The following is a 26,715-nucleotide window of genomic DNA, read 5'->3' on the forward strand; positions in this document are numbered from 1 at the left end:
CAGAGATTTATTAGAATAAAAGCAGACAGGAAAGTCAGGTGAAGGCCTTGAAAGCTGCTAAGAAAGATCTGCCAATAGCAAAAGGAGCAATGGCGTTCACCACAAACACTTGAGTGGATGACACCTGGCAGGGATGTTAAACTAGAGACTGAATGAGGAAGGCATTGGAAAGAAGGCAAGTTTATCAGCCACAGGAAAGAAGGAGTACAAGTGAGAAAATGTGTCTAAATGCTCATCTCGAGTCTTTTAATGTAGCTGATGTTACATGGGTATGGGTTATTAGTACAGCTATGCATAATGGAATGAAATAAAATGTAATGATGGCACGATCAAAAGTAGGTTTTCTGGTAGGCCTTGTAAACCCAACTTAAATAATCCATTTAATTTGTACATAGTTGCTTTAGAGCTTAAACATACTGACAAAAATATGTATCAACATTGTACTTAGACTTGCATGGGGATAAAAGATACTGCCCTGCATGTAAAACTACCTGCATGCAGAGTTTTCCTCTTGCACAAGAGTTCTTCAACACAACTAAGTAAGTTAGATGTAACACTGTGGAACTGATCTCTAGGCTGCAAAGCAACCAATGCTGAGAACTAAAATAAAACAACTGTAAACTTCATGCCCCGTCCTGTTGGGCATCTTATGTACTCTTCAGCCACCATTTTTTTCACTATCATCATTACATTAAAAAGAAAACCAACCAGAGTATTTTGTTACCATTGGTATTGAGAACTATTAAAAAGTATTTGATTAAGTTTTTAAATCAATATTATAATCATTTAGTTCACAATCATGCACATTTAACAGTCAATTTAACTCATCTGGTATCTCACACAACCAACACAATATGCAAGAAACAACTGCTGGGAATTGTTTCAGATGCTCTAAAGTATGTTAATTTCCAAAGCAAAATGACTTGTGCTGTGAATTTTAACGCACTTGAAAGCCTGTACTTTCTCTCGTTCTGGAGCACAAATTTTGCATGTCTGAAGAGCTGTGATTCATCTTAAGAAAACCCATCTTGTGTTAAATGGAATGGAAACTGGACTAAGTGGTCAAATGACAAGTACATTCATATTCAAGCTGTATTATAAATGCATGTACAGTAATTTACGTCTCTCAGCTACCACAAAAGGCTCTTGATAAGCAGGTAATTTGCTAAATGGACTCCTTTATCCAAGTATTCGAAGGGCGTTACAAGAAAAATCTGCAGAGGCATTAATGTGACGTAAAGGTCAAGCATTGTGACATACCTTTCAAATAATCCCGCCTAACTTGCGATATGATGAGGAGGCTGCTGGCAGCACTGTTCAGTGTGAAGCCCTTGATGTGGGTCTCAGCACTAAAAGAAGCAGACATTTAGAAAGGAATTACTGACATGCTTCTGATACGATAATAAATGGTTGAGCACCAAGGTGAAATTATAAAAACTACTGTTCGTATGTTAAAAATATTGCTGCAAAATATCGACCTGGAGACAGCTTTTGTGTTATCCTGTCAATGGTTATAGAAGGATAATTTTTTTTGCATTCTGACAGATGACAAAGTTGGAAGTGAGCAACAAAAGAAACAAAGTACAAGATTTTTTTTAAACAATCGGTTCAGATTCTTGAATGCTGACATATTAGATGACTAAAATAACTGCATGCCCTGCATTGTTCTGTTGTATCCTAAGCTGGATACTTTTTCTTCTTTTTTCAATAGTCACCATAATTATAAAATATAAAACTATTCTTTCAGCAATAAAAATGAAACATTTATTTTCAGCACTGTATATTTTAAACATAAACTAAAGCATATTATGAACTAACACCATATCATTTGGTTGATTAATTTTCAAATTTCTGTCATCTAGATGTATACAGGTTTTAAAGTGAACATCCTACATTTGCTGCCTTAGCCACATTAAAATTTTATTTCACTTATCAACTCCTTATCTTCTGTAATACAAAACTTCGTGTATGTACAGCAAAGACAGTCTTTACTTTAGTTAACCCTGCTAAAGCTTTTCTAACACTCTGGAAATTGTCAAGAGAGACTAACCAGCAATCACATTGGTCTTACACTACAAAATGTTCATGCTCCTAAATGACATGTAGCCAAGCCCCGTTTTTAATATATAAGGGTAACTTTACAAATGTTCATTTCTAGATTACAAAATCTCTACAGAGCAAAGGGGGGCAATGCCATTTACCATATCAGCAATCAAGATAAACCTCACTCATCATCTTGTGGCACACAACTGAGCAGCCTACCTACTTGAACTTAGGGGCTGAGCGGATTGGGAGGTAAGCAGGGTCATTGCTAAATTGTTCTCCTCAATCCCAAGAAAATCCTTCACATTGCACACAATATGACTATCCTCTCAGTCACTTTCAGCCTCCCAGGCTCACAAATGCAGTCACTGGACTCGGGATTTTCTTACTCTCCCAACCAATCCCCTTAATCCCTGCCTAAGCACCCACTGCTCAGTTCCGCCTTTTTTTTTTTTCCCTTTGTCCCATCTGTCAAAGCCCTTAAGTCAACAATTCATGCATGAGACTGTAAATTACATTTAACAAAGGATTTACTTTCTCCAATCTTCCAATCTTTAGTGTGATTAAATAGACGTTAGCTACTATTACAGAACTAATCCATCATTCCAATACTCCTAAATTTCTATTTAAAACTTCTTGGACTAAATGCACTAAATATTCCTCAAAACAGTCCTAGAATGTGAAAGCAACTACACTTAGGTTGACCAACAGATCAGTGATCTTCTGGGTTGTCTGGCGTTAGTTTTTTTCAAATGCAGTGTAGGAGTGCTATTTACTCCTCCCACATCGCTTTCTCAAGGAAGTTTCTCAGTTCTGGTAACAGGGGACGTTTTGAAGTTATTGGGCATTTCTAAATTTTAAAAAAAGTAGGCTTTTTGTTGCCTATGCTAATGTGCACAGTAAGACTCTCTACATATCATTTACCTTTCAAATTTGGCTTTAAACAGTAAAAAGTAATACGTATCTAAATGAAAATATTAGGAGCTGCACAACTTTCAGGCCATCACACATGTTAAGGCTTTGTAGGAGTAATCTCTTTTTAGCATGAGGCTGGAAAAGTTGTGAAGCATCCAGAAATGTGTGTGAAACACAGATTTGCTACTCCTCAATCATAGGAACACACACTATCGCTTTCTCTATTTCAGTGAATTCCTTAGAACTTACAGGCTTTTAAAAATGCTTAATATAAGCATCATTTTGTTACTAGAAAAAAAGACACACAGATACGCCATGAACACAACAAATATGAAGTCTTTTCTGTCTTGATGCAACAGTGAGTTGTTAGAAGCTTCTCAGTGTAACTATCTGGTATTTCTATGCTACGAGATGGAGTAGGAGAGTTGTGAAAAGTACAGGAGTTATGGTCATGGTTGTAACCAAGAAGAAAACCTCTTATAAAATCCTATTAATTGGCTTGTAAATATCTCAAACTTCAGAGGCTTAACGCACCTCCAACCTTTTCAGTTTTTCAAATCATTTTTCTTCCTGAATTTTGAATTTACATACTACAACACTTACCTAAAGTGACAATTCTGAATCCCTGAAATACTAGGAACAAGCCACTACTTTTTTTCTTCTCTTCTAATCTGCAAATTATTGCTGGTAATATGCACTACTTTGTGCATCTTCCTTACAACTGTGTTTGAGCTGTAGAGCCAGGAAGCAGTCATGTTTCAAGGTTCTTCCCTGAAGAACCTTTCAATATATCTTTAGATAACTGAGTATCTTCTGTGAAACAAACTACCTAAATTTTATCAGTGTTCTTTGCACTCCCTAAAACATCTTTTATTTGCAGAGATTTATCAGTTACTTGCATTACAGGGAGATCGATTTGATAAACTGATTTAGTTTTCCCTTGATATAAGCTATATATCCTGCAAGCACAAACATTACTTATTATAAAGCCCAGTTGCTGAGAGCTATTTGAAAAAGCACTATTTGTTCTTCTGAATGCAGAACTCAAACACTTTTTCAACGCAAGACATTTCTCCAGTCTAAACACTTTTAAAGAAAACATTAAAATAATCAGTATCATCTTACACTAGACCGTTCCTGGACATCAGAAACTAAGTTGGTACTAAAAATTATTAGCTTTTTTCAGAGTACTCTATGCATTAGGTAATTTACCTACAGCCACTTTAAAATTCATTGTATTCATTCAGTGACCACACTTGATGACAACCACTGGTCTAGTTTCAGTTGAAGAAACTGAAAGATTTAAAATCCTTAAACTTAAATTCTTGTTTTCCTTAACTCTCCATTGACTCTCCAAAGCTTTAAAACGCTTTAAAGCCTATAACCTGACCAGAACATGTGTTACAAGCAGTAATTCAAGCAAGTGTCATACCATACAACACACTAAAGGTTAATTTAATTCCTTTCCTTCTAATAATACATGACAGCAGGTTGGATTTATTTCAGAAGTGTAAGAGTTGGATCTAAGGTTTATGGTCATCTCCTAGCCACTGGCATCACAACCAAACATACCATTTTGCATTTGGCAGGCAGCCAGCTGCCAGGGAGTGTGGGCAGGGTAAGACAGCAGCAGGGACAAGCATTCAGGGGAAGGCTCACGGGCAGCTAAGTGAAGGAATCCTGTCTGTTTGGATATTGCTCTAAAGAGGAAAAGGCAGACTGCCAGAAGGGTAGACTTTCAGCTCTGATGCCATGTACATTTGTTCAGATTGTTATTTGAAATGAGTTATTAGCAATACACACTGTCACTCTAGTACCTTTTTAAAAATGTGCCATATCGCCCTATGAAATGCTGGTGTGTTTCTTACCACAGCTCCTAATCACTAGTCATGACCTGTTTTCCCATTAGAAGATAAGGACTCACCTGAAAATGATCCAGAAATTATTTAACCACTCTCTCTGAGCCAATAAAAATCCCCCAAACAAAGAAAAGCCTTACATGCGTTTCACATCAAGGGCTTCATCAAGACAATTCTGTGCTAACAGTGCTTTTATAAGGACGTCACAGCAACGATAAGGAGACTCATCCTTCTCTTGCATTCTCCTGAAAATATTGTAGGCCTCTAAAAAAGAGTAAGAAAGCCAAAAGGAAACGTCATATTGCAAGAATGTTGATCACAGAAAGAAATCACCTGTTCTTTGAAAAAGGTCCATCTTAAATCTATTTATCCTTTGCTTACATCTTTAAGCTCAAAGCCGTGGATCACAGCTTGTTCAAAACTTCCCGTGTACAGTGATCAACACACACTTCCACAGGAGAAAAAGTTTGCTACTGCTCCTCCTTTATACCTGGCTGTTGCTTCAATACCAACATAGCTGGTTAGAAGGGGAAGACTCAGGATTTTTAAAGCAACACCTAATTCTGGGGTATGCAGTTACAGTGTCTGGTGCATGATCACAACAGCATTTAACAAATAATATAGGAGGCGATTCCAATATGGGGAGATCAAATTATTTGGCTACGACAAGATTTATACAAAACATACAATTTACAAATATACAGATATTTAGCAAGTAAACTACACTGCATTTGTTTGACTGATTAACAGTTTTATTTCATGCATTCACAATAACTGTCAGTGTATGAAAAGATGTTACCAAAAAGGGGGAAAAAATGATAAGCACACTTTTCAGTCATTTATTTTTCTGAAACAAGATTATGCAGCTATAAACATGCAGCTAGAACTGCCATCCACACTGTAACATATGCTAGAAAGCTGTCTTAAAAACCACAAATGATCTTTTATATCTACACTGTGATTGCACGTTTCTTTTAATGACTCATGAAATAATCCCTTTGCTAGTTCAAATCACAGCCACAATAACCTTTAAAACTTATCAGAAATAGTTGGACTATCACCAACAAATTTCACAGCTATGCATTAAAGCTTTTTTCTTATACTTCGAAAATAAAGATGAAGACAACTCATTTGAATCTTAATGTCATAAGAAGCATCACACTAATTGCACTTAGTACAGTGTGTTGCGGAATTTTAATGAAAACTGTTGGTATGCCTTTCAGTTTGCATCTTAAACTTCTTCAGCCAAAAAGTATACACAAAAACCTCCTGAAATGTAGGCACAGAAATGGCTAAGCATAAAATTAGTTATTTACATCACACAAACTCCTAAACCAAGTTAATAATTAGAATTACCATGGCCATTCATAATCTACTTATTGCTTGAATCTATGTTAAATATACATATATGAACAGAGATAAAGGATAACAGCATCTTAGTAAAAATTAAATTCACTTCTGTGCATTTGAGTTTCATGTGTACAAGAGTCTGACATGAGAGTCTGACATTACAAGAGTGATTGCATCGTCAACCAAAAGAGCAATGAAACAATAGGATCACACAAGAAAGGTTCTGAAATCCTCCACCACTTTTACTTAGAGGTCTGAAGTTAGTTTGGCCTGCAGCAATGTGCTGAACTCTCTTGCCTGCTCAGAGATGCTGATCACCAGCATTCATAGTGTTCAAGTTTAAATTCAGGGGCAAGACATTTCTCCTTCCACTGTTCTGAAATCTGAGGTACCAGTAGACTAGCAACTACATTCAACAAGAACAATACACCTCTGACTGGTATCATCTGCTACAAATGCAGCTACTGATTTACAGAAATGCAGCTGACTGGTGATAGGTTTGGTCTTTCTGCTTGTAAATGCCTGCTTGAAATTTTTTTTAAGGGCAAAAACTCCTTATGTTTAGAGACTCCTACAAAAGCTCTGCTGTCTTCAGACTGAACTACAATTTCACCCTGTGTTTAAATATTGCTTTCATCAGTTGGATACAGAAATGGACCTTGCCACTAGTGGCCAGGATGCCAAGCATATGTTACCATCAATTATCACAGCCCATAAAATGTAAGATCTCCTTCTACAAGGAAATGTATTTAATTTTCTTTTTTTTTTTTTTTTGTAATGACTAGTTCAATGAAGAATTAAAAATTTTTGTATCAGTTTTGTTGTGTATGTCACTCCTAACCTGGGAAAGCTTATCCTGTCCAGATTATTTTCTTAACTTCATTTTGCATTTCTGCAAGTAGCATGTTTGAAGTATACCTAGATCAATCTTGAATTGAGACATATGCCTGATCAGGTATTATCAGCTTATTACTTCTTCAGATGGCATCTAAAATTATTAAAATATATTAGCATTCAAAAGAGAAATTTCTTGGGTTTCAAGATCATACTGTGTTATACCACAGCTATTTCAAGTAGAAAGATTCGTTAGAAAAGTGACAACTTGCCAAGTAAGTCTCAGTTCTCAAGACAGTCAAATCTGTTTCAGCAATTGTGATTGTTTGGGATATGTGTTACATGATCCCCTAGAGTCAAGTTCTCACACGGAGGAATCAAGACAAAAATGAAAATATGACTTTGCATAAATCAAGCACTTTGGAGAATAGGTTATCAAAACGTGTCAGACTTGGTAAGTTCATTGAACAGTTACATAACTAGATTGAGTTAATCTTTTTCCCATCAAAATGCTGCCCTGTTACATTCACACCAAAATTACATTATACTGGTTATATAAAAAAAAGCAACAACTTAGTGGTTTTAGAGTTTTTCTTCAGTCCAAGAGAACAGATTCCCAGGAAGACAGGAACTGTTTTCCAACATAATCTTTTTTTCCCCTTCATTCCCAGTAACTCTAGAACACCTTCTCTCAAATACTACCCTTTAAATAAAAGAATATGCAGAAGTGATTTACTGCTAAGTTCAATACCCAAAGTCATCACAGAAGTTACATTTTATATTTTTGCTTTAAACTAGTTTCCCTTCCAAGTCTAAGGCATATTTGGTTTCCTCCTGCTCTCCACTTTATCATTTATGATACCAAAGGCACAGGACACTTGTGTGGAAATGTCGTAAACTGCGTTCCCTTGATTTCATCCAATTTTCAATGAAAATATTCCTGCATTTCTCATTTTCTTACAAGACCCAAAAGTTACCAGCATGAAGAATTTCCTGAAAACATGTCTGCCGTAATACACAATTCTTAACTTCATATACATAACATGATATTGCACTGCCAGTATGCAGAATGTCCAGACCCAACTTTAGACTCCTGATCTAAATAGACTGAATATTTAGACTGAATAACTCTAGATGGTAATTTCACTAACAATGTAAGTAAAATGTGTGAATGACTGATACATTCTTCTTTTAAAAACTCAGAGCTTAAAAATCTGTGTCCAACCTGTAAAATACACTGATTACACTTAGAGAAGAAAATTACTAGGTGTCTTGCATTTATATATCTTCTTCATTCAGCAAAATTAATTTTTAAACCTATTGAATTCAATTTTCTATACTGCTTTCAAGTGATGTACCTAGTTATTTATTATAGTATAAATGAAGAAAATAAGGATTTCCAGAATATTCAAATGCTCTGCACCTTGGCAAATACTAGAAATGAACTAATTTGGACCAAGGCTCTTCTCAGTGGTGCAGAGCAATAGGACAAGAGGCAGTGGGCAGAAAGTGATGCACAGGAAATTCCACCTAAGCATGAGGAAGAACTTCTTTACTGTGCAGGTGACTGAACACCGGAACAGATTGTCCAGAGAGACTGTGGAGTCTCATCACTGGAGATATGCAAGGGTCCTGTTCCATGTGCTCAAGGATGAAACTGCCTGAGCAAAAAGGCTGGACCAGATGACCCACTGTGGTCCCTTCCAACCTGAGACGTTCTGGTATTCTGTTATTTCTTCCCCATTTTGCAAGGTCCAGTAAAGCTATTTCTTCTTAAGTCACCCTGCTTTGGGATGAGATGGATAAGAATGGATTTCCAATGACTAAACATGGACTAAATCAAAGGAACTGCACATATTTCAACACTCTGCTCTTCTGTATACAAAGGCAAACATCCATGCATAAATTCATTCTGTTTTCAGCAGAGACTGGGAAGTTTGCACAGAAGAGCTCCGCAGTTAATTGAAACCTTAAAATTAATGTGGAAGGGGGAAAAACGCACACTGGATTTCAGTTTACCTTGTGCTTTATTTTTCTTGCAAAGCATCCGTATTTTCATTTCTTCCACAATAGCAGCATTTCTGCTATCTTCAGGCCTAACCTTTGAAAGAAACAAACATTTAAATTACTGTAATGCTATGTGTTAATGTTTTTTAGTAAGAAGAAATATATTTGTAAGCGTTGTTAGCTAGGAAAGTTAAACTCCACTTACCTTAGGTACCTCAAATGGAACAGTCTGACCATTTTTCTCAAATATATCAGCAAGTAAAATTAGTGTTTTCTCACGAGGAACAATATTTTCTTCTTGAATTTTAGTCCAGATAGCTTCAGCCTTTCCCCAGTCCTTTTTGCTGTCTGAAACAAGATTAAAATCTTCAGATAAAAGCACATTTGGAATATACATCCATATCTAAAGTTATTCAAAATCGTGTGTTTGGAAAATAATTCATCAATTAATCATGTACTTCTGCTTCATATGATCATCAGTTTGAAAAGTTTTAATACATAGAGGATGCCAGAAAAAAACCCCAAGGATTATAAGAATTTTCAGATAAATGAGAAATCAGCTCAAAAGTATTGCAGAAGCGATCATCTCAGCTCATCTATTATTCTTGATTGTTAATTGAAATGTATATCTGCATCACTGTACAGAACTGCAAATAAATAGAAAGCTGGACTTCATGAGAAAAAAACCAGTTAACTACCATTTAACTACCTACAGCAGGGGTTTCCTGCTGCCATTACATTTTCTACCTTTGCAGTCACAAGTTGTGAAGCATTTATGACTCTAAGACACTGCTGATTTACACTGGTAAAAATGAGCTCTCTAAAGCAGAAACATCCTTCTCAACAAATTACCTTGGCATTTTATTCCAATCAGGTTTAGTTCTCCTACTATATACGCAAATCTTGTAAATTCTCCGCTGACTCTTCAAGGGTCAGTCTCTCCTCACAAGTGCACAGCAAAGGGCAAAAGGTGACATTTGAAAGTTGCAGCAATGGAGTATCTGATAATGATCAAATCCTGGGACAGGTTGTTCAGGAAGGCTCTTTGATCTCCACTGCTGGAGGCACCCAAACCTCTACTAAACAAGGCCACAATGTGATCTGACTTTGGAGCTATCCTAGCATCAGGAAACAACCTGGGCTTAAACTCCTGAGGTTTTCTCCAGTATAAATTAGTCTGTGATTCCAGATACCCAAATGCCTTGTTTTCAACATTTTTATTACTGCTTGGACTAGATGGTAGGTTCTTTTTTTTATATGCCTAAAACAGCTCTGAAGTTATGGCTTTGGTACACAGTGACAGTCCTACTGTACTTGTGCATGGGGCAGCTTTGATAGATAATCTAAAATGGTTGAAAGCAGGATTATGCATAGCTTTTGTCTTTCATGGTGACAGAAACCCACAAATATTTTCCACTTCTTTGAATAGATGGAATTGGTTCTGTCTTCTGAAAGAAGACTGAAGATTTTGCATGACAGAATTTGATGAATTGTATCTTCTTAGATTCTCTTCCTAGCAGGCACACTGTCAGACTTAGTCACTGCCAGAGGTGAACAGGGTGAGTGGAGAAACAGGAAGGTTCTCTCCCTGTGGAGACAAGATTGATTTTCAGGCCTACTTGATTTTTGATGGTGAACCAGTCTGTGTAAAGCCAGAATTAGGTAACGCTATGGTTTTGTTTGAAGCTTTCCAAGGCTTCAGGAAATGAAAAGCAGCAAAGTTCTCCTGGGGTCTCTGGTCATTTTTTTGCGCAAGTCCTCATGTCCTCTCCTGCTGCACCTAAGTGCAGTGGGGAAGAGGCCTGCATCAGTAGTCCTACCCAACCGAAGATGTACTTGGAGAACAGCCTAAAATTACTTTAAGCTCAAAAGCAAGTTTTCCAGATATATCAAACTGCTGTAATGGCTCAATAATATATAGCTGTATGTACATCCATTACCAAAGTACACAGGAATTCCTGTAATGCTTTATGGCCCAATTTACTGTTTAGTGCTCCACATCCAATAGTGCTCCATATCCAATCTTAACACAATATATTTTTTTTAGTACTTTAAAATAGATCTCCAAAATTTTAATCCTTTATAATACAGTATAATACACTGAATAAGAAAACCAACATAGACTGAAAAACACAGAAAAGAGGAAGAAAAACCACATAGATACATCCTACACTAAGTCTGTAGCATAAAAGTGAACTTTCAGTTTTAAATGTTTCATGCCTATAAATGATGCAAGAGTTAGGTTGTGGCTGGTGAAAAATAGGTGAATTTAAGAAATATATGCACCTTTCAGAACCAGATCCAATTACAGGAAATTCCAGATTTTTATCAGTTATGAAGATAAAAGATGAGCAGGTTTTCTTCTCTAAGCATATTGAAAGCCAAAACAGAGTTTTTCAAATCATAACACCAGACAATATCAAGGATTGGAAAACTTGTACTATGTAAGTCTATACTATATTACATACACACACACACTATACTGTGTTCAGTTCTGCAGATGAAAAAAACCCCAAACCTGACTTCTCCTCCCCTACAAGATGCCTCAGAAATGGTACCCAGACTGTGTATCAAGATATGCCTTATCTTCAGCGTTATGTTCCACCTCCAACCACAAAGGGAAACGGATTACAAACATGAGAAAGATCTTAAGCTCACTTACCATACAGTTGAAGCAGGTGGTAGTACATCTCATCTCTATCACATTCAAATAGATTTTGAGTTAATTCTACCAACTGCTCCAAAGCTTCCAGCTTCAAAAAGAAGGAAGAACACAGTTATACTTCAGCCAAACAATTATGTTTCTATATATGTGCACATACATGCTGTGTGCATTCAGCTAAAACAATATTTCTGTTTAAGTATACACCAGCATTAAGTTCACCTCATCAGCCTGTCACCTGTCCTTTCACAAACATAAAAATCAAGTGAGAAAATACTTCAAAACAATTTTTCTTGGAACAAAATGACAGTTCCATAGAACACAGCATACGAGTCACATACCTGTTTATTTAATATACACCTTTTTGCAAACCACTGCAATCTTCCAGAGTGTGCTCTCAAGCCAGGAGTCTGTAAAATATTTCCACAAGAAGAAATACATTACTGCACACAGAACATTCTACAGGAAAATAAACATAATACAGGTATTCATAATGAAAGTTCATAGCTTTTGTTTGTTTTTTGAAATCTAAATAAAACTACAAGCTCACAAATAATCATGTTAGGTTGCCTTTACGAGACATAAAAATTGCAATCATCTTATTCACCACATTCTCCTTTTTGGTTGAACACTGCTGAGAGTTGATTTAAAATACACTTCAGATGAACTGAAGTGTTAAATAACTTCTATCACCACATTAATAGGGTATTATTGCTGTTACCTATACTAATCCCTTGTATTACTCATGGTAAAGAATTATTATTATTTGGAAATAATACTTCACAATGAAGTATTTGTATTAGACACCACTGCAACTCAGCAGCTAGAAAACCATGCTTCTGAACTGCACCATGACCATGTGGTGATGCCAATATACTGTACTGATACCAGGTATAGTAACTGTAAGGCAATTCCTATCCCAGAACAGAAGGCTCAAGATTTATTCTTAAAGCTAAGACACTTAAGGCTTACCCTTATGTGTGTGTACACAGAGGAACTGATGTGTAATTTGTTAGCATGCCACAGTTCTTTCTGTTACTTTCCCAGGTTGGGAACCTTAGCTTATTCACTCCTTTGTTGTTTCAAGCAGACTGCAGATATATTATACACATGCTCAAAGAAAATGTTTCAAATCCTTGAAACTCTATCTGGTGTAGAAAACCACATTGTGCCTTCCCAGCACCATATGCCATAATCATAACAGCAGTTCCTCAACTTAAATTCTTACATTTTCTCAAAAATTTTAAAGAGACATGTCACATGTTCTACTACCCGTGTCCAACATATCCAAAAAAGTTTACAGCAAAATGTGAGCAAAGCATCCATCATTTCTACCTCTTGGCCTTGCCTCCCACAGATACTTGGATTTACTTCCTTTATTCTACCTTGTTTTAGCACAAACACAATTTACAGAGTGGACTCTGCTTTTTCTTTCACGTGTCCAGATTCACATTAATATAGCTCAAAGTAACTCCAAAGAAATGCCTGTTCACCCCTACAGAGAAACATGTGTTTTGACTCTTGAAGGCCTTTAGCTTTTAATATTGTAAGAAAACTCTACTGTTTAAATGTGAAGTGCAACTTTAAAAATTTGAATGCCAGTATGCACAAAAGAGGCAGTTTGAACAAAATGCTGTGAGAAATATTAAGTTTCAGTTGCAAAACAGTGAAAGCAATTACTATTGGAAATGTGAATTTTCCTTCTCTCTTTTAAAAACACAGATAATTTCCTTTTTCCATATTCTCCAAGTGCAAAATTACTACCCTTGCATCTTTCTGAAATAATTCAGCATACACCAGAAAAACAGCATGCAAAATTTCAGTGAAAACTCTTAAATTTTGCTAAATAGATAGGAAACAGTGTTCTGCAGAGTAAATGTTAGGCCATATAATCCTACCAATCACCTAAACCATTCTATGAAGTCAATGTAAGGTTTTGCAAAAACCAGGATGCTAACACCACAGTTTCTCAACATGGAGCATCTCTGTTATGCTTAGGTGTACTGTTAAAACAGCCTCAGCCCAGGAGGTTACAGAAAAATAGTGACTTCTCAAGTATTCAAAAGCAATATATATAAACACAGCTTTCCAGGTGCGTGCTTTTTTTTTCCAATTAGTTGCTTGTCACTTTTTTTCCCCTCCCCACACTTACTTATATTTATAGGTACCTGTTCAGTGCGTTTTTAAGAGCTACCAAGCACTTTCACATAAAATATGCTGAAAGCTAAGTCAAGAATTAACATCTTACACAACAGGCTCTTGATACACAACAGGCTCTTGAAAATGAAAGAGAAAAAAGTATGTTGCCTGCATTTGTAGCTAATCCTCTTTAGGACATGGTAAAATTCAAATGCTGAATTCACTTACAACTTCCAATATCACTGCTGATCCGAATGCCAATGAACTCGGCAGCTCGAAAGCTACAAACTTTTTATAGTAAATCCTTTCCTGTTCAGAAATGATTGATGTGTCTGTCACTACAAGGACAGCTGAGTTATACAACAGATATCCTTGTGTTTCATTTTGAAATTGAGAAGTGTTTTCACATACTGCAGGTCTCAATCATCAAAAGAACATCTAGGTCAGATTAACTAAATCTCCAGGGCTTGCCTGATAGTCCATATTTGTAGCTTATCCCTTACAATCTTAGGGAATTTTAAACATTGCATTTAGCAGTAAACAGTGTTTCTACAATACAACAGACTAAAATAAAGAACAAAAAAATACAAGGAATAAAGGGAAATTACGTAAAAAACTGTTACTCTAATTACTCTTCCAAATTCCCATTTACAATTTTGATCTTGCTTGTTTCAATGGACTAAAAAAAAATAAAAATCTACACTGATTCTTACTGGTTTCTATGTTTTGTTGGGTTTTTTTTATTTGAGAGTCTCAAGCAATTCATCTAGCATATAAACCAAACATGGAGGATTTCTGGCTTTTACATCCTTCTGAAATATAAACCAGTTGCACTGTACCAAATCAAACCTTGTTATCCTCTCCCTAACAGTACCTATAGAATATAGAATGTCACAAAACACAGCAATAATTTCTTCTTAATCGTCTTTCACTCTCCAGCTACCTGAGGCTCAGTGGATCGCACTGGTTCTAGTAAGTGATTTCTCTTCCATGAGCTTTTCTTGTTGCCCCTGAAACCCTGTAAGATTTGTCATTCAGAAGATCTTTTGGCAATGGGTTGCCTCCACCATGTTCTGCAGAAAACAACCATAATACTACCAACTTTTTGATTGTTTTCAGCCTAACTTCTGCTAGCTTCATTTGAAACCTCTGGATTTTGTATTAAAAGACAATGTACAATTGATTTGTCTTTATTTTCTCAATTTAATACTAATTTAATGAGTAGTATATAAAATAATTCCCTGTTTCTTCCCTAGGCTAAGCAGAATTCAGCTACTTCATTGTATCTCCTATAGAAATCGAAGTTTTAATCAAAACTTACACGTGGTGTGATTCTTGGGGTGTCCTGCACAGGGCCGGGAGTTGGACTCTATGATCTTGATGGGCCCCTTCCAACTCAGCACATTCTGTGATGCTATGACAAGTACACTTATTCTACACTTACACCCACACCAATTTGCTCATTGATTCTACACCTTCCCACACAGAAAGGAACACTAACCAGAAAGGAAAATATATGCTGCATCTTTGGAAGAACTCTTGTCAAGCAGCACTCAAAAATCATGTAAATGCAACAGTCCTAACACACTGAAAGCATTTGATTTGTTCTCCTCCTTCTGAGAACCAGTCACTTCAGACAGGTGATTGAAGGGGTCCAATCAGCAGATTTTCTGTACTAACATTTTTATTTGAGCTAATTTCTACCTATTACAGCTGAAAGAAAACAGACTGTCTGGAAAAATACTGACCTGTCAGAGAGGAATCTATTAGATGTTTTTCCAGATTTTTAAATAATGATAGAAATATTCAAATTCTGTTTACATTAGTATTCTGTAACTGCTACAGCCAATAGGGCCATACTGGTTTTTCACTGTCAAAAAACTTTTCTAACAAAAAAGTTAAATAATTTACAGAAGACATATGAAAATATTTATTTACTTCTCTCCGCTTGCCTAAACCAAACCTTTTCTCTTTAAACACAAAACTTACAGAGAAAACCACAAAAGAGAACATACAGACCAGAAGCCCTATGTCCTGTTCAAAAAGATGACTTTCAGCAAACTAAGAGTTGAGAACTGTCCCAAAACAGTGCCACTTTTGCTGGCTTAGGTTGCATAACTGTTTAAAAGCCAGCAGCAGCATTTTTCATTGGGCATGTATGTGATGTGAGATGGAGAGCTTCTGTTTTAACCTTCCAAAACTGCACTTTCACAAATGACTACTGTGCACTGTTTGGAAAAATAATGCTTTCATATACCAGTCAATTTACTCTAGCCTTTCACGATATAACCTCACTGTGAATAACACATCAATTCTAACTATTCAAGTTAACCCCAACCACCTTATGTGCTTTGTTTTCTTCAAAATATCTGTATTTTCTTTGCAAAGTTCAATCTTTTCTTAGGGAAACAGTTCTACTCTAATCACCAATTCAAATGTCTTGGAAAGAAATAGCCAAATTTTATAAAAGCCATCCACGTTGCACTTCCCAGTGGTATTCTTTGGAAGGGTAGATCCCTTCATTCCTCTCCTTGCAGCTGAAAAAGTCAGTAATAGTAAGAGACAGCTAACGCTGCTAAAGGAAAAAGAACATTTCACAAAGAGTTACATCAGCAGCAATAACAGACTTATGCTACCAGTACCAGAACCAGTTACTGAGATTTAGATGCCAAAGCAATGTCTCGCAGGAAAATGCGTTACTTCTCCAAGCAGACAGCCTTGAGCAGACAGCTATAAGAACTGATGTATGTCATTCCTAACAGCTCTCTCCAACGTAAGTGTCAGGGAAAACAGAACACTTGATGGGAAGTTCTTAATTTAAAGACGGATTTTTCCCTGATTCCACAAAAATGTCTATGAAAATCTCACAAATTCAATACAGCTTTAATGAAGCCTGGGATATTTTTGCATGGCAGGTTATTTGAACAAAGTTGTTTACAACAACTGGATGTTTTGCTTGAATCTCCCCCTAGGTTAAAACTTGTGGCAGAAGTCCTCACTTCTACTAAGCAGTAGGTGCACTTCCTAATCAAAAAGTTAGAAGAACATACAGATATAAAATTTCTGCACTTTATGTAGCCATATTAGACTAGTTGTTAGATGAGATGGTTAAAATTATTTTACACTTCTATTACGGTTTTTTTCCTCTTGCTAAACATGCCTTTACTTCCAAATAACGATGCATTAGTTTTTTAAAAATAAAAAATTAACACATTTACATTATTTTCAAAAATAATCTTACATTTTGAGTTCATATGTATGTAAGTACACCACTTTGCTGTATTTGCTGCATTTCTCCCACTATAGTCTTTACAGCGAAGTCTAAGTGAAGTATCATTGTCAAATACACAGAAAAAAGAAAACTATTTTGATTATTGGCTCTGAACTTTTATGCAATAGTCCAGAAGCTCACAAAAGATCCAGTTTTAGAGACTGAGTCATCTAAAAATAATCTGTGCATCAAAAAGCATCTTTCCTGTTGCAATCATATCAACTGTCTAATAAAATATATTAATGCTCTCCTAGCTCAACTTTTCTTTAAGTCATTGTACTACCAGGATGACATTACAGCTACGGCTGTTTATGGCTAGCAGGGGAAGCAATACTTTTTCTACAGGTTCGTTTTCCACTTTGAAAGAAGCTTAGTCCTCACTTATTTCAAAAATGTTTTCTTTGGTGATAGCACAGAAAGATACCCTTTACTCTTGCTAAACAAAAAAAAAACCTTGCAAACTCAAAAAAATGAGTAATTCCTTTTCTTTTTTATAAGCAATTTTGCCCAGAAATAAATACAACTAAACAAAATACAACCCCCATAATACTGATTTCTTTAAAAAGAAAATTCATCTAAAATATGTGAACTCTTGATCACCTTTCTGGGCAAGGGGTAACTAACTGTATGTAAGCTTGAACACAATTATATCTGTACCTTCAATATGTTTACTTTTCATGTTTGATAACGAAGGCAAGTATTCGAATGCAGTACTGGAATACTGAACCTTAGGAGTTGCTCCACTGCAAGCCTTCAAAACCTACCCAGATACAGTGTATTTAATATTTTAGTTGCAGTACCAGATATTTAATGAAAGGAATACATGCCTACACATCTGTCCTCACGAACTCTTCTCCTGGGATCGATTAGAATTCAAGCTCATGCTCTCCTTCCTGCCTATCCTACAGTAACACAAGGAAGCAACCACTTGACTTTACTAGGTCCATTTTTATGTAAAAAGCAGCAGTAGTTCACAATAAGAAAATACAAAGCTTACAGTCTCCACTGGGAAAGTCTGTACTGTTGGTTTGTGGCTTTTTTCTTCCTAAGTATGCATTTGCTTCAAAGCTTCTGTCAGTTTCACAGTTCACTGACTTTACCAACACAAGTATCTGTTGAGTAAATACTCATGATTTTATTTACTTCACTTGGAAGAGGAATATATGCTGCTTTATGTGAGGTAAACATCGAGAAAAATGTAAGGCAACTTGATTATTTTCCAAAAATACCAAAATAAAAATAGGATAGAGTTTTACAACTTTATCATTACTCAAGACAACTATAACTGATGTACATTAAATCACTATTGGAATAATCCGCATTTTCAGATAAATTTCAGACTTCCAAGATAAATTATGCAGAGAAATATTATTTAAAAAAAAATCAGTAGACATTCACAACAATAATCACATTGGAAGAAAAGGTGACATAAAAAATACACAAAACCCCTGCTTAAAATAAAGTTCTCAAGGATATCCTAGGCAAAAAACAGAGCAAAACTTTGCTTCTGGCCTTGTAATGTGGTATTACAGTGTATGATGAATGAAAAAAAAAAAGCATTATAAACCTCTTCCTTCTAACACAAAGTCCCTGGAGCTAAGAAAAGATGCACAGCTCTTGCCATAATCCCACATTCTGAACACATTACCCTCTTCCTTTCGGGAAGGAATTTTTTCAGTAGTCATCTCCTTTACCAAACTTACTTACTTGAAACATATCCCTTCCCTTTAAGAAAGGAATACTAAAGAACTTCTAAATAACGTGCACTGAACTAGTAAGCAACCCTTTTTAAATTAACTCACAAACATTCATGCATGGAAAGAAAATCCAAGTTCACTAATAACTAACTGTATCAGTCCAGTTTCAGAAGGAGAAGTCATGATTTTATTGGACTAATAGGATTCAATAGTAATAATTTTAAAAATTAATCTTTTCTTGTAATTATAGGGCTTACATGCTTAAAAGCTCTTCAGTCTTTCCCCTCCCTCTCAGTTGTATACAGTTACTCTAATAAAAGCTATTACACCCCCTACAAACTATTCCTAAATCTCAGACCACCATTATCTAATACAATTTTGTTCACAAACATTTTAATTTTGCTTTAATCACCTCCACTCTTTTCTCGACAGGACCAAAAATAAGTCTTTGTAAAAAAATTCAGACACTAGATATAACCATCACTAAATTACACATAACCTCTGTACCCCCCCACCCCCGCTCCCCCAATCCTGCTGTCACAAATCAAGAAAGCATCTTCTCCTGGTAGTTCATCTCCAGCATAAAATCAGCAGGACTCAATTTTATGATGCAGACTCATAAAAAAAGCAATCTGGATGAAAGAAGGCGGTAATCTCTCAATATCACGTAGAAATATTCTCATTGTTTTTATGGTAGATTAAATCCAATGGCAACTGGTATCTTCAGCTCTGCTGACAGTGGATGTCACAATTCTTTGCTTAAATCTATCTACCTCCTAAATTAACTTGACATCTGTTGATAGATATATTCCTGTACACTAAACTCGCCCAAACCAGTTCTTTTGTCAGGTCCCAGATTTCAGCAGCAAATGCCTTTTCTTGCACTTATTCACATTAAACTGTTTCACAACCATTTGTCCCTGAATTCTTCACACTAATGTCTTGAGATATGTGGGATATGGTGAATTTAGTTATTAAATATAAACAACATATTTAGTATGAGAGTAGGTAAAGACAGCATCACACTTGATTAAAATCTGCTTAAAGAATTCTGAAGGCATGCACTATCCATGGCTATTTTCAAAGAAGGCTCCTCTAGTGGAAACAAACCGTACAGGTTGAACTTCTACCAAAAGATTCTGTCATCCAGTTCTGAGATCTTTCTTTGTATTCCAATCCTCTTTGCCTTCATTTCCAGCAAAAAGAAAACCTGAGCAGCAATAAAAGCTTTTACTCTTCCACTGAAAGAGCAAATTAACAGCTGTTATTTTAAAAGCTGATGTGATTTGATCTAGAAGGATTTTGAGAAGTATCTGTCAAACAACAAGAAGACAGTGGAACACTGCTACCAACTCCAGCTTCCTATCAGAGGAGTCCATAAGCTCCCAATTAGAAGTGCCAGTGACCTGATACCTTTCTGAACATGGTGCTTGTTTTGGTTTATTTAGATAAGGGTTTTGCTGTACAGTAAAACTTCATTTAAGGTGCAATGATTTTATTGATACAGTGCAGAAATGGATTTAACATCCATTTAATACCTTGCCTATTCAGTCACAGGAATGAAGTGTTCATTTCTGCTTCATGAAAACATGGTTCAGACTTAGACTAAGCAGACTTACAGATGGGCTTTGCTTGACCCTCTGCTGCAGGACTGTTACAGTACTGAACGAGATACAAATCTTTTCAGAAAAAGCCAAGAGTGGACATGGGCTTCATTACACACTGATTCAGTGCATATTTTAATAGCTGCATTCAGCATGTATAAATGAAGGACAAACGGTGAGTCTAGAAATATTCAACCATCATGAATGTAAAACAGCTTCAAGTTATATGAGATCTTGGTGAAAGATTCAGGGATGACCAAAAAATTAAATCCAACAAAAATGGCAGACATCAACTATATTTTAACTACTGTAAGCAGTGAAATCTGTAAATCTCCATGCAGCATGAGAACATAGTAACAGGTGAAAGGGGGAATAAATAAATTCCTCCAAGGTGGTGTAACATTCCCTTTTTCACTCTTCCTCTTCTGGATGACCTTCACATTAGTACAGATCTTAAGCACGTGCTTAATAAAGCAGCAATCAACAACTGAGTAAACAAAAGGGACTTTTAACTGTCCAGTACAGGCAACAGGTAAGAAGCTGCGAGATCTGGGGGACTAGGCTCTAAAAAATTCTTTTACCGTTAAAATACCAGACTTAGAAGAATGTAAGGCCAAACAATTCTTTCGATTCTCTGATCTACTACTTAAAGCAACACATAATTATGTAAGACCTCTCCCCAGGAGGAGATCTGATTAACTATTTTTGAAATAAGGAAACGTTTCATAAGACAGGTAAAGAAAGTATTTTTCCAAAAGGTACATTTTCCCTAATCCTATTTCTTGAAAATTCACATCCCTTTCTTTTAGCCTACATTAGTTTTAATGTAGTTTAGTTTAGTTAAAGGCAAAACATACTGACCTAATTTTCTTCCTTTTTTTCTTTATGAAAAACAAAATTCAAGGACAAAAGGCAATTAAGCTGCCTTTCTAAGTGAGGGAAAAAATCCTAAGTAGCCAGAGCTAGATTTGATGACATAGAAGTCATGCTGTGCCAATCCAAGGGAAAGCATGCTAGTATGTGACCTTGTGGTAAGGGGCAAGAAGAAAGATGTGCCAACTTTGTTCTGACATGATCATCTTTGAAGGACTCGAGACAAAAGCTAGCTTATCAGTTGAAGTGCAATTAAGAAGACTAAATCATGTCTTGATGTACTACAGCAGCCATTGGTAGAACTTATTTTCAGTGTAAAGCAAAACAGCATCTACCAGCACAGCTTTGGGGGCTTGGGAATTTCCAGGCACAGCTAGAATAAAACAGACTTTACAGAGCAGCCAAGGCTACCTTATTTGTAGCTATTGTCTATGAGGACAAAACTTTCAAATGCTTAACAATGCAGTCCAGCAACACTGCAAACTGTTAACTTATCACAGAAAAACCCCACGATGCCTCAGAAACTGCATTTCCCCTGCCAGTCTTCTCAATATCACAGCTTCTCTTCCAGTCAGCATCGCCTCAGAAGAGACTCACACTACCAAACTACCACATGCTTCAGTCTAGCTGTTCTAGCATTGGTCAGACAAATTCTTTGCCTCATCTCCTTTCTATTTCCCTTTCCTTGTCTCTCACAGCCTCATTCTCAGATTAGTCTTGCTCTTCTTCTACCAAGCAGATGAGGCCCAGAGCTTTCAGCTTTCTTGTTACAGCATGATCTTGCATATATATGCATTCACAATACACTTGAGGCCAGATAATGTAACATACACAAGTCTGACCTGATTTTTATAATCTCTCTCAAATCTTATCCTTTGACCTTTCCCAGTATTGTCACCTGCCCTCATTTTATCAAAGATTTGAGATTGAAGAGCTGTTTTTTCATTCCTGGGGCTTTAAGTTCCAAGTTTTTCAAAGCAGCACTTGTCACTACGTTTCATAAAAGCATCTAGTGTACCTCTAATTTCTAAAAACAGTAAGAGCAAGCAGAGGGGCAGTGGTCTCCAATGAGTAAAAATCCCATTTAAGCAACCATATCCTGCACAGTCTTCATTTCCTTAGCTCCCAAGGATTTTTTTTCCAGCTTCATTACTATCCTTTTAGATACTCTTTATTAATTCCATAGATGCTGTCAAAACAAACAATATCACTAAAATTAATTTACCATCATAACCAGCAATACTTGATTAATGTACACACTTAAAGGTACATGCAACAGCATCTAAAAGAGAAAGTGGCACCAAGTGATCTCCTTCACCGAATATTATTTCACAAGCAAAGAAAATAGAGAAGTAATCTGAGATGACCATCAAGAGGAGTAATTTAGTCACAAAACCCACTGGACTAGAGAAAGAATACACATACACCTCATACTCCATCTTCCACATTATACTGATTAAGGCTTTGACTTCCCAACAAACAAAAAAAGCAAATAGGAACTTGCTTATGTTTTAAAACAACACAAACAATTTTCTTCTTCAGCGAATATCAATTTGAGATTTCTGTCCTCCCCTTTTGGAAACAATTTCTTTGAAAATATTTAACATTTTGTGACATAACAAAAGCATACTTAAAACACTACGCACCATATAGTAACTGATTTTGTGACACCTTTTCCACTAGTAAAATACATGCAATATTATTCATAGCTAAATTCCTATACTACTAAAAATCCTGGAATTCAAACCAGCTCTTCCTCAACAGCATAAACAAAGCTTTAATTCATACTTCATAGAAGTTAGGTAAAAATACTTTAACTAGCATAAAAGGCAGGAAGACTTCCATTTAATCTCCAGATATTTGGTGGTCAGATTTATGCCTAAACATCTGCAGTTAGTAGTAACTTATGATCAATCACCAAATACTGAATACCTGCAGAGATAATGTGGCATGTTTTAAGAAAATGTTTTAAGCTTTAACAAAAGCTTAAAGCCACAACAATTTGATAACTGGCTTACTATCCTATTCACCATTACTGATCTCCAGATACCAATAGAAATTTGAGAAATTAAATGCCAATATCAAAGAAAGAGCTGTTAAATCACATGAAGTAACAGTTTTGCTCATTTAGCTTTAATTTTACTTCCAAACCTCAGATTTCATCCTTTTACCTCCTATACACTTTAACCACTGTAAAAAGAACTCAACTCCTCAGTGTCATCTGCCGTCAGATACTGATATTTCTATTCTTCTGTATTATAAAATTTGAGCTCCAAAACACCCTCTCAGAACAAAAATATCAATGCTTCAACACTGTGCTTAGCAATATCCACACACCCCACAGCAGGACAGTATTGTTCCACCACAGACAAACAAGCAGATCTTCAGTTAAGGTTTTTTAAATGAAAGAATTCCATTAGACTATTCAAGCAGGATAGCTGGTATTTCAAATACTCTGAGGGGAACTAGGAGAAAAAGCATTCTTTGTCCTAGGAATGAAAAAAAACCCCAAAATTAGGTTAGAGTTGTGTATGTGCCTAACACAAAAACACTGAGGACAGACTATTACTTTTTTCTGCAAGATGCCTCCTCCCATATATTAACTGGAAAACTTATGCAGCATTTTAAAAATATACAACACTGTTAAGAAGAAAAAATAATCACAATCTGGGCAGACTCTGCAGCTGCCCCTTTGACTTATCAATTTCAGTAAGCACAATTTCAATCAAGTCTAGATAAAATATACTAATCCTAAATAGACCAAGTTTGTCACCTACCACTTCCTATAAGCTGCTTACTATCCTGAAAGAGGGAGAGAGAGAAGAAATGCTAAATTAAATGCCAAACAGTAGCAGACAGCGCTTGTTTGGCTGATTAACTTGTAGACAAGCATTACAAATAAATCTGAGCATGGTCTGCAGCAAATTAAATTCCAGTGCTTTTAAGAACAAAGAATTCCTTTGGAAAGAGGATTAGCAACTTTACACCCAGGAATGCCAGTTTAATTTAATTGTTCCACAATCCAATATTTAATATGCAAATATCATTTTGATATATAAGAGCAAATTTGAAAAAGTGAGGAAACAATTTCAATGTTCAAGATGACTGCCTCTCTTCTGAACGGTAATTATACAAAATAAAGCTGGCCGAGGGTTTTTTATTACTGGGATTGCATTCTATTAACATGAATCAGAACAAGTCTAATTAAAGGTTAAAAACTTTAAATGTTTCTAATTAAGAGTCTAAATAACTGCAAAATTAGAGTACTATAGTTAAAATCCCACCTCGATGACCTTCCTGGCCTCTTTGTATTTTCCGGTTTGCAAGAAGGCGAAGAAGAGATCATAAAGAGCCATCATGTCACCATATTCTCTGCTTATAAAATCTGAAACTAAAGACAGAATAAACCTCATTAATTTACTCAATATATTGAAGTATTTCAGTATTTATGTCAGACATTCCTAATAATAATATTTTCCAAGCCTCACAAAAGATAAGCTACAGGGGGATAAATTTTGAAACAAACAGAATGATTACAACATGACACAATTTGTTGTAGCTTTGTGGTTGAGCATATTTAAAATGTTTTTCTGTTTATCTGCACTACATTTTGAACTACATTCAACAAAACAGACTATATTTGCATGCTCTGCTCATAGATAGTGAGGGTATATGATTTCTGAACTGCACAGCTATTTGAAAAACAGATGTTTTATTACTGTGATGTGTTACTATTAATTTGTTTCTGAGTAGTAACATACATATCTAGAGCAAGTATTAGCACTCATCTTGGAGAGCTCAATAATCTATTATACAAACAGAGCTGTTCTATGTTTAAAATTACAATCAAGTTTTCTATCTGAAGAATGCAGGCACTGTATTAGTGCTTTAAAGTTACACATTTAAAGACAAACAATTTTTTCCTTTCAGTTGAAGAAACTATATACAAATCCTGGATGAAAAACCCCCAGAAAACACTTCATATTAGCAGACAGCATTTGACTACATGCAACTAACCCTTTTGCAGAAGATCAGCATCTCCTTTTTCTACCAGTTTACAGTAGATGTTATGAAGTTGAAGAATTTTACCATACTTCTTGTAACAGCTGATTAAAGCTTCCAGAGCTGCAGGCATGTCATCCCTTGTGGAATGAAACAAAACAAGAATAAAAACATTCTGAGCAGGAGAAATGCATGCTGAAACCACTTTTATCTTGAAAATTTCACAGAAAATTCATTTAGCACTCTATAATCCAAGTGTTTATTCCCCCCTCAACTGTATTATTTTTGATTGCATGACCACCGTTCACTACAAATTAGCCAAAGGTGTGAGTGTTCCACAGAATTAGATGCACTTAATTTTTGAACAATATTCTTAAGTTATGCTGTGTCCTATCTTGACAGAACTCAAATTCCATGGAAAACTCACTTAAGTGTTTAACGGCTTTATTTTTCTCATTTGTAAGTAACACCATGTACACTCTATTACCTCTATGTCTATGTTTACACATTTCCAATTTTTAAGTTCTTCACAATTATTCCACAATATTTTTGTTTCAGTACAGATTGCCAGAGTTAACTTTGATAACCACAGCTCTCTAGATTGCTTTATATTGGTTTTACACCTTAACAGACTACCTATAAATCATCTGTTGATGTCCATGGCCAGCATTATTCCATTCTATATAAAAACCAGAATCCAACAGATATCTTCTCCTATAAAAAGTACAATTTTTGCAGTTAATTCAACCATATAGTAAGGTACCAAAGTGTGTTTTATGCTGGCCTATCCACGTCACAGAGACATGGCACTAGTTTATATCCATGTAGTAGTAAGCAAGTCTGCAAGACTGCATTAAATGCATTTAGTCAGGAGCCTTTGAGCAGCAAGTCCAAATGCCATGCAGAATATTTCCATTTTTGGTACCTCAATCCTGTGCTGGATTTTCCCCTATGTATACATTACTAACGCCTTTAGAAGTATACATGATTAAAATGCAAAACTGGAAAGTCATAAAAACAATCACAGTAACAACAAATATAAAACAACCTTTCATACTGTGCAACTAAGAGTACCTCATCATCTGCTGCAGACCTTTTTTTCTGAAGGATTACAACACAATCTTGAAACAAAACCAAACAAAACCAAACAAAACAAAGCAAAAACACTGAAAACAACCAAGGACAACCACAGAAACACTGGTAAAACAATACATTATTCTTTGACAGGTAAGATTTAAGCTGAAACAAACCAAGACCACACACACAAAATGTAGTAAGTACCCAAGCAGTCAACAAGACTGCATTTTAGATTTCAAGAACCTTATTTGATAAGGGTGATGTAAGTTACCAAAGGAAAAAAAAATTTTTTAAAAAAATCACTTAACAACAGTAGCTGGAAGGCTGACTTGAAATAACGTTTTAACATTCCTGAAGCAACCTTATTATTGATGAACAAAAC

General features: G+C 35.8%; 1 protein-coding gene across 2 annotated transcripts in view; it reads right to left on the minus strand.

The window, feature by feature from the left end:
* Positions 1-26,715, minus strand: part of LRPPRC (leucine rich pentatricopeptide repeat containing) — an 87,726-nt gene that overhangs the window by 13,596 nt on the left and 47,415 nt on the right. For both annotated transcript variants that reach the window (XM_039569061.1, XM_039569060.1), the window contains exons 24-31: positions 25,272-25,396; positions 24,539-24,645; positions 12,012-12,080; positions 11,671-11,761; positions 9,214-9,356; positions 9,021-9,102; positions 4,958-5,081; positions 1,261-1,349 (exon numbers count right to left, since the gene is read on the minus strand). In XM_039569061.1, the coding sequence (XP_039424995.1) occupies positions 1,261-1,349; positions 4,958-5,081; positions 9,021-9,102; positions 9,214-9,356; positions 11,671-11,761; positions 12,012-12,080; positions 24,539-24,645; positions 25,272-25,396 (830 nt within the window). The remainder of the gene's footprint in view (positions 1-1,260; positions 1,350-4,957; positions 5,082-9,020; positions 9,103-9,213; positions 9,357-11,670; positions 11,762-12,011; positions 12,081-24,538; positions 24,646-25,271; positions 25,397-26,715) is intronic.

The sequence above is a fragment of the Corvus cornix genome, chromosome 3, assembly GCF_000738735.6.
Source record: "Corvus cornix cornix isolate S_Up_H32 chromosome 3, ASM73873v5, whole genome shotgun sequence".
In the NCBI taxonomy this organism is placed as follows: Eukaryota; Metazoa; Chordata; class Aves; order Passeriformes; family Corvidae; genus Corvus; species Corvus cornix.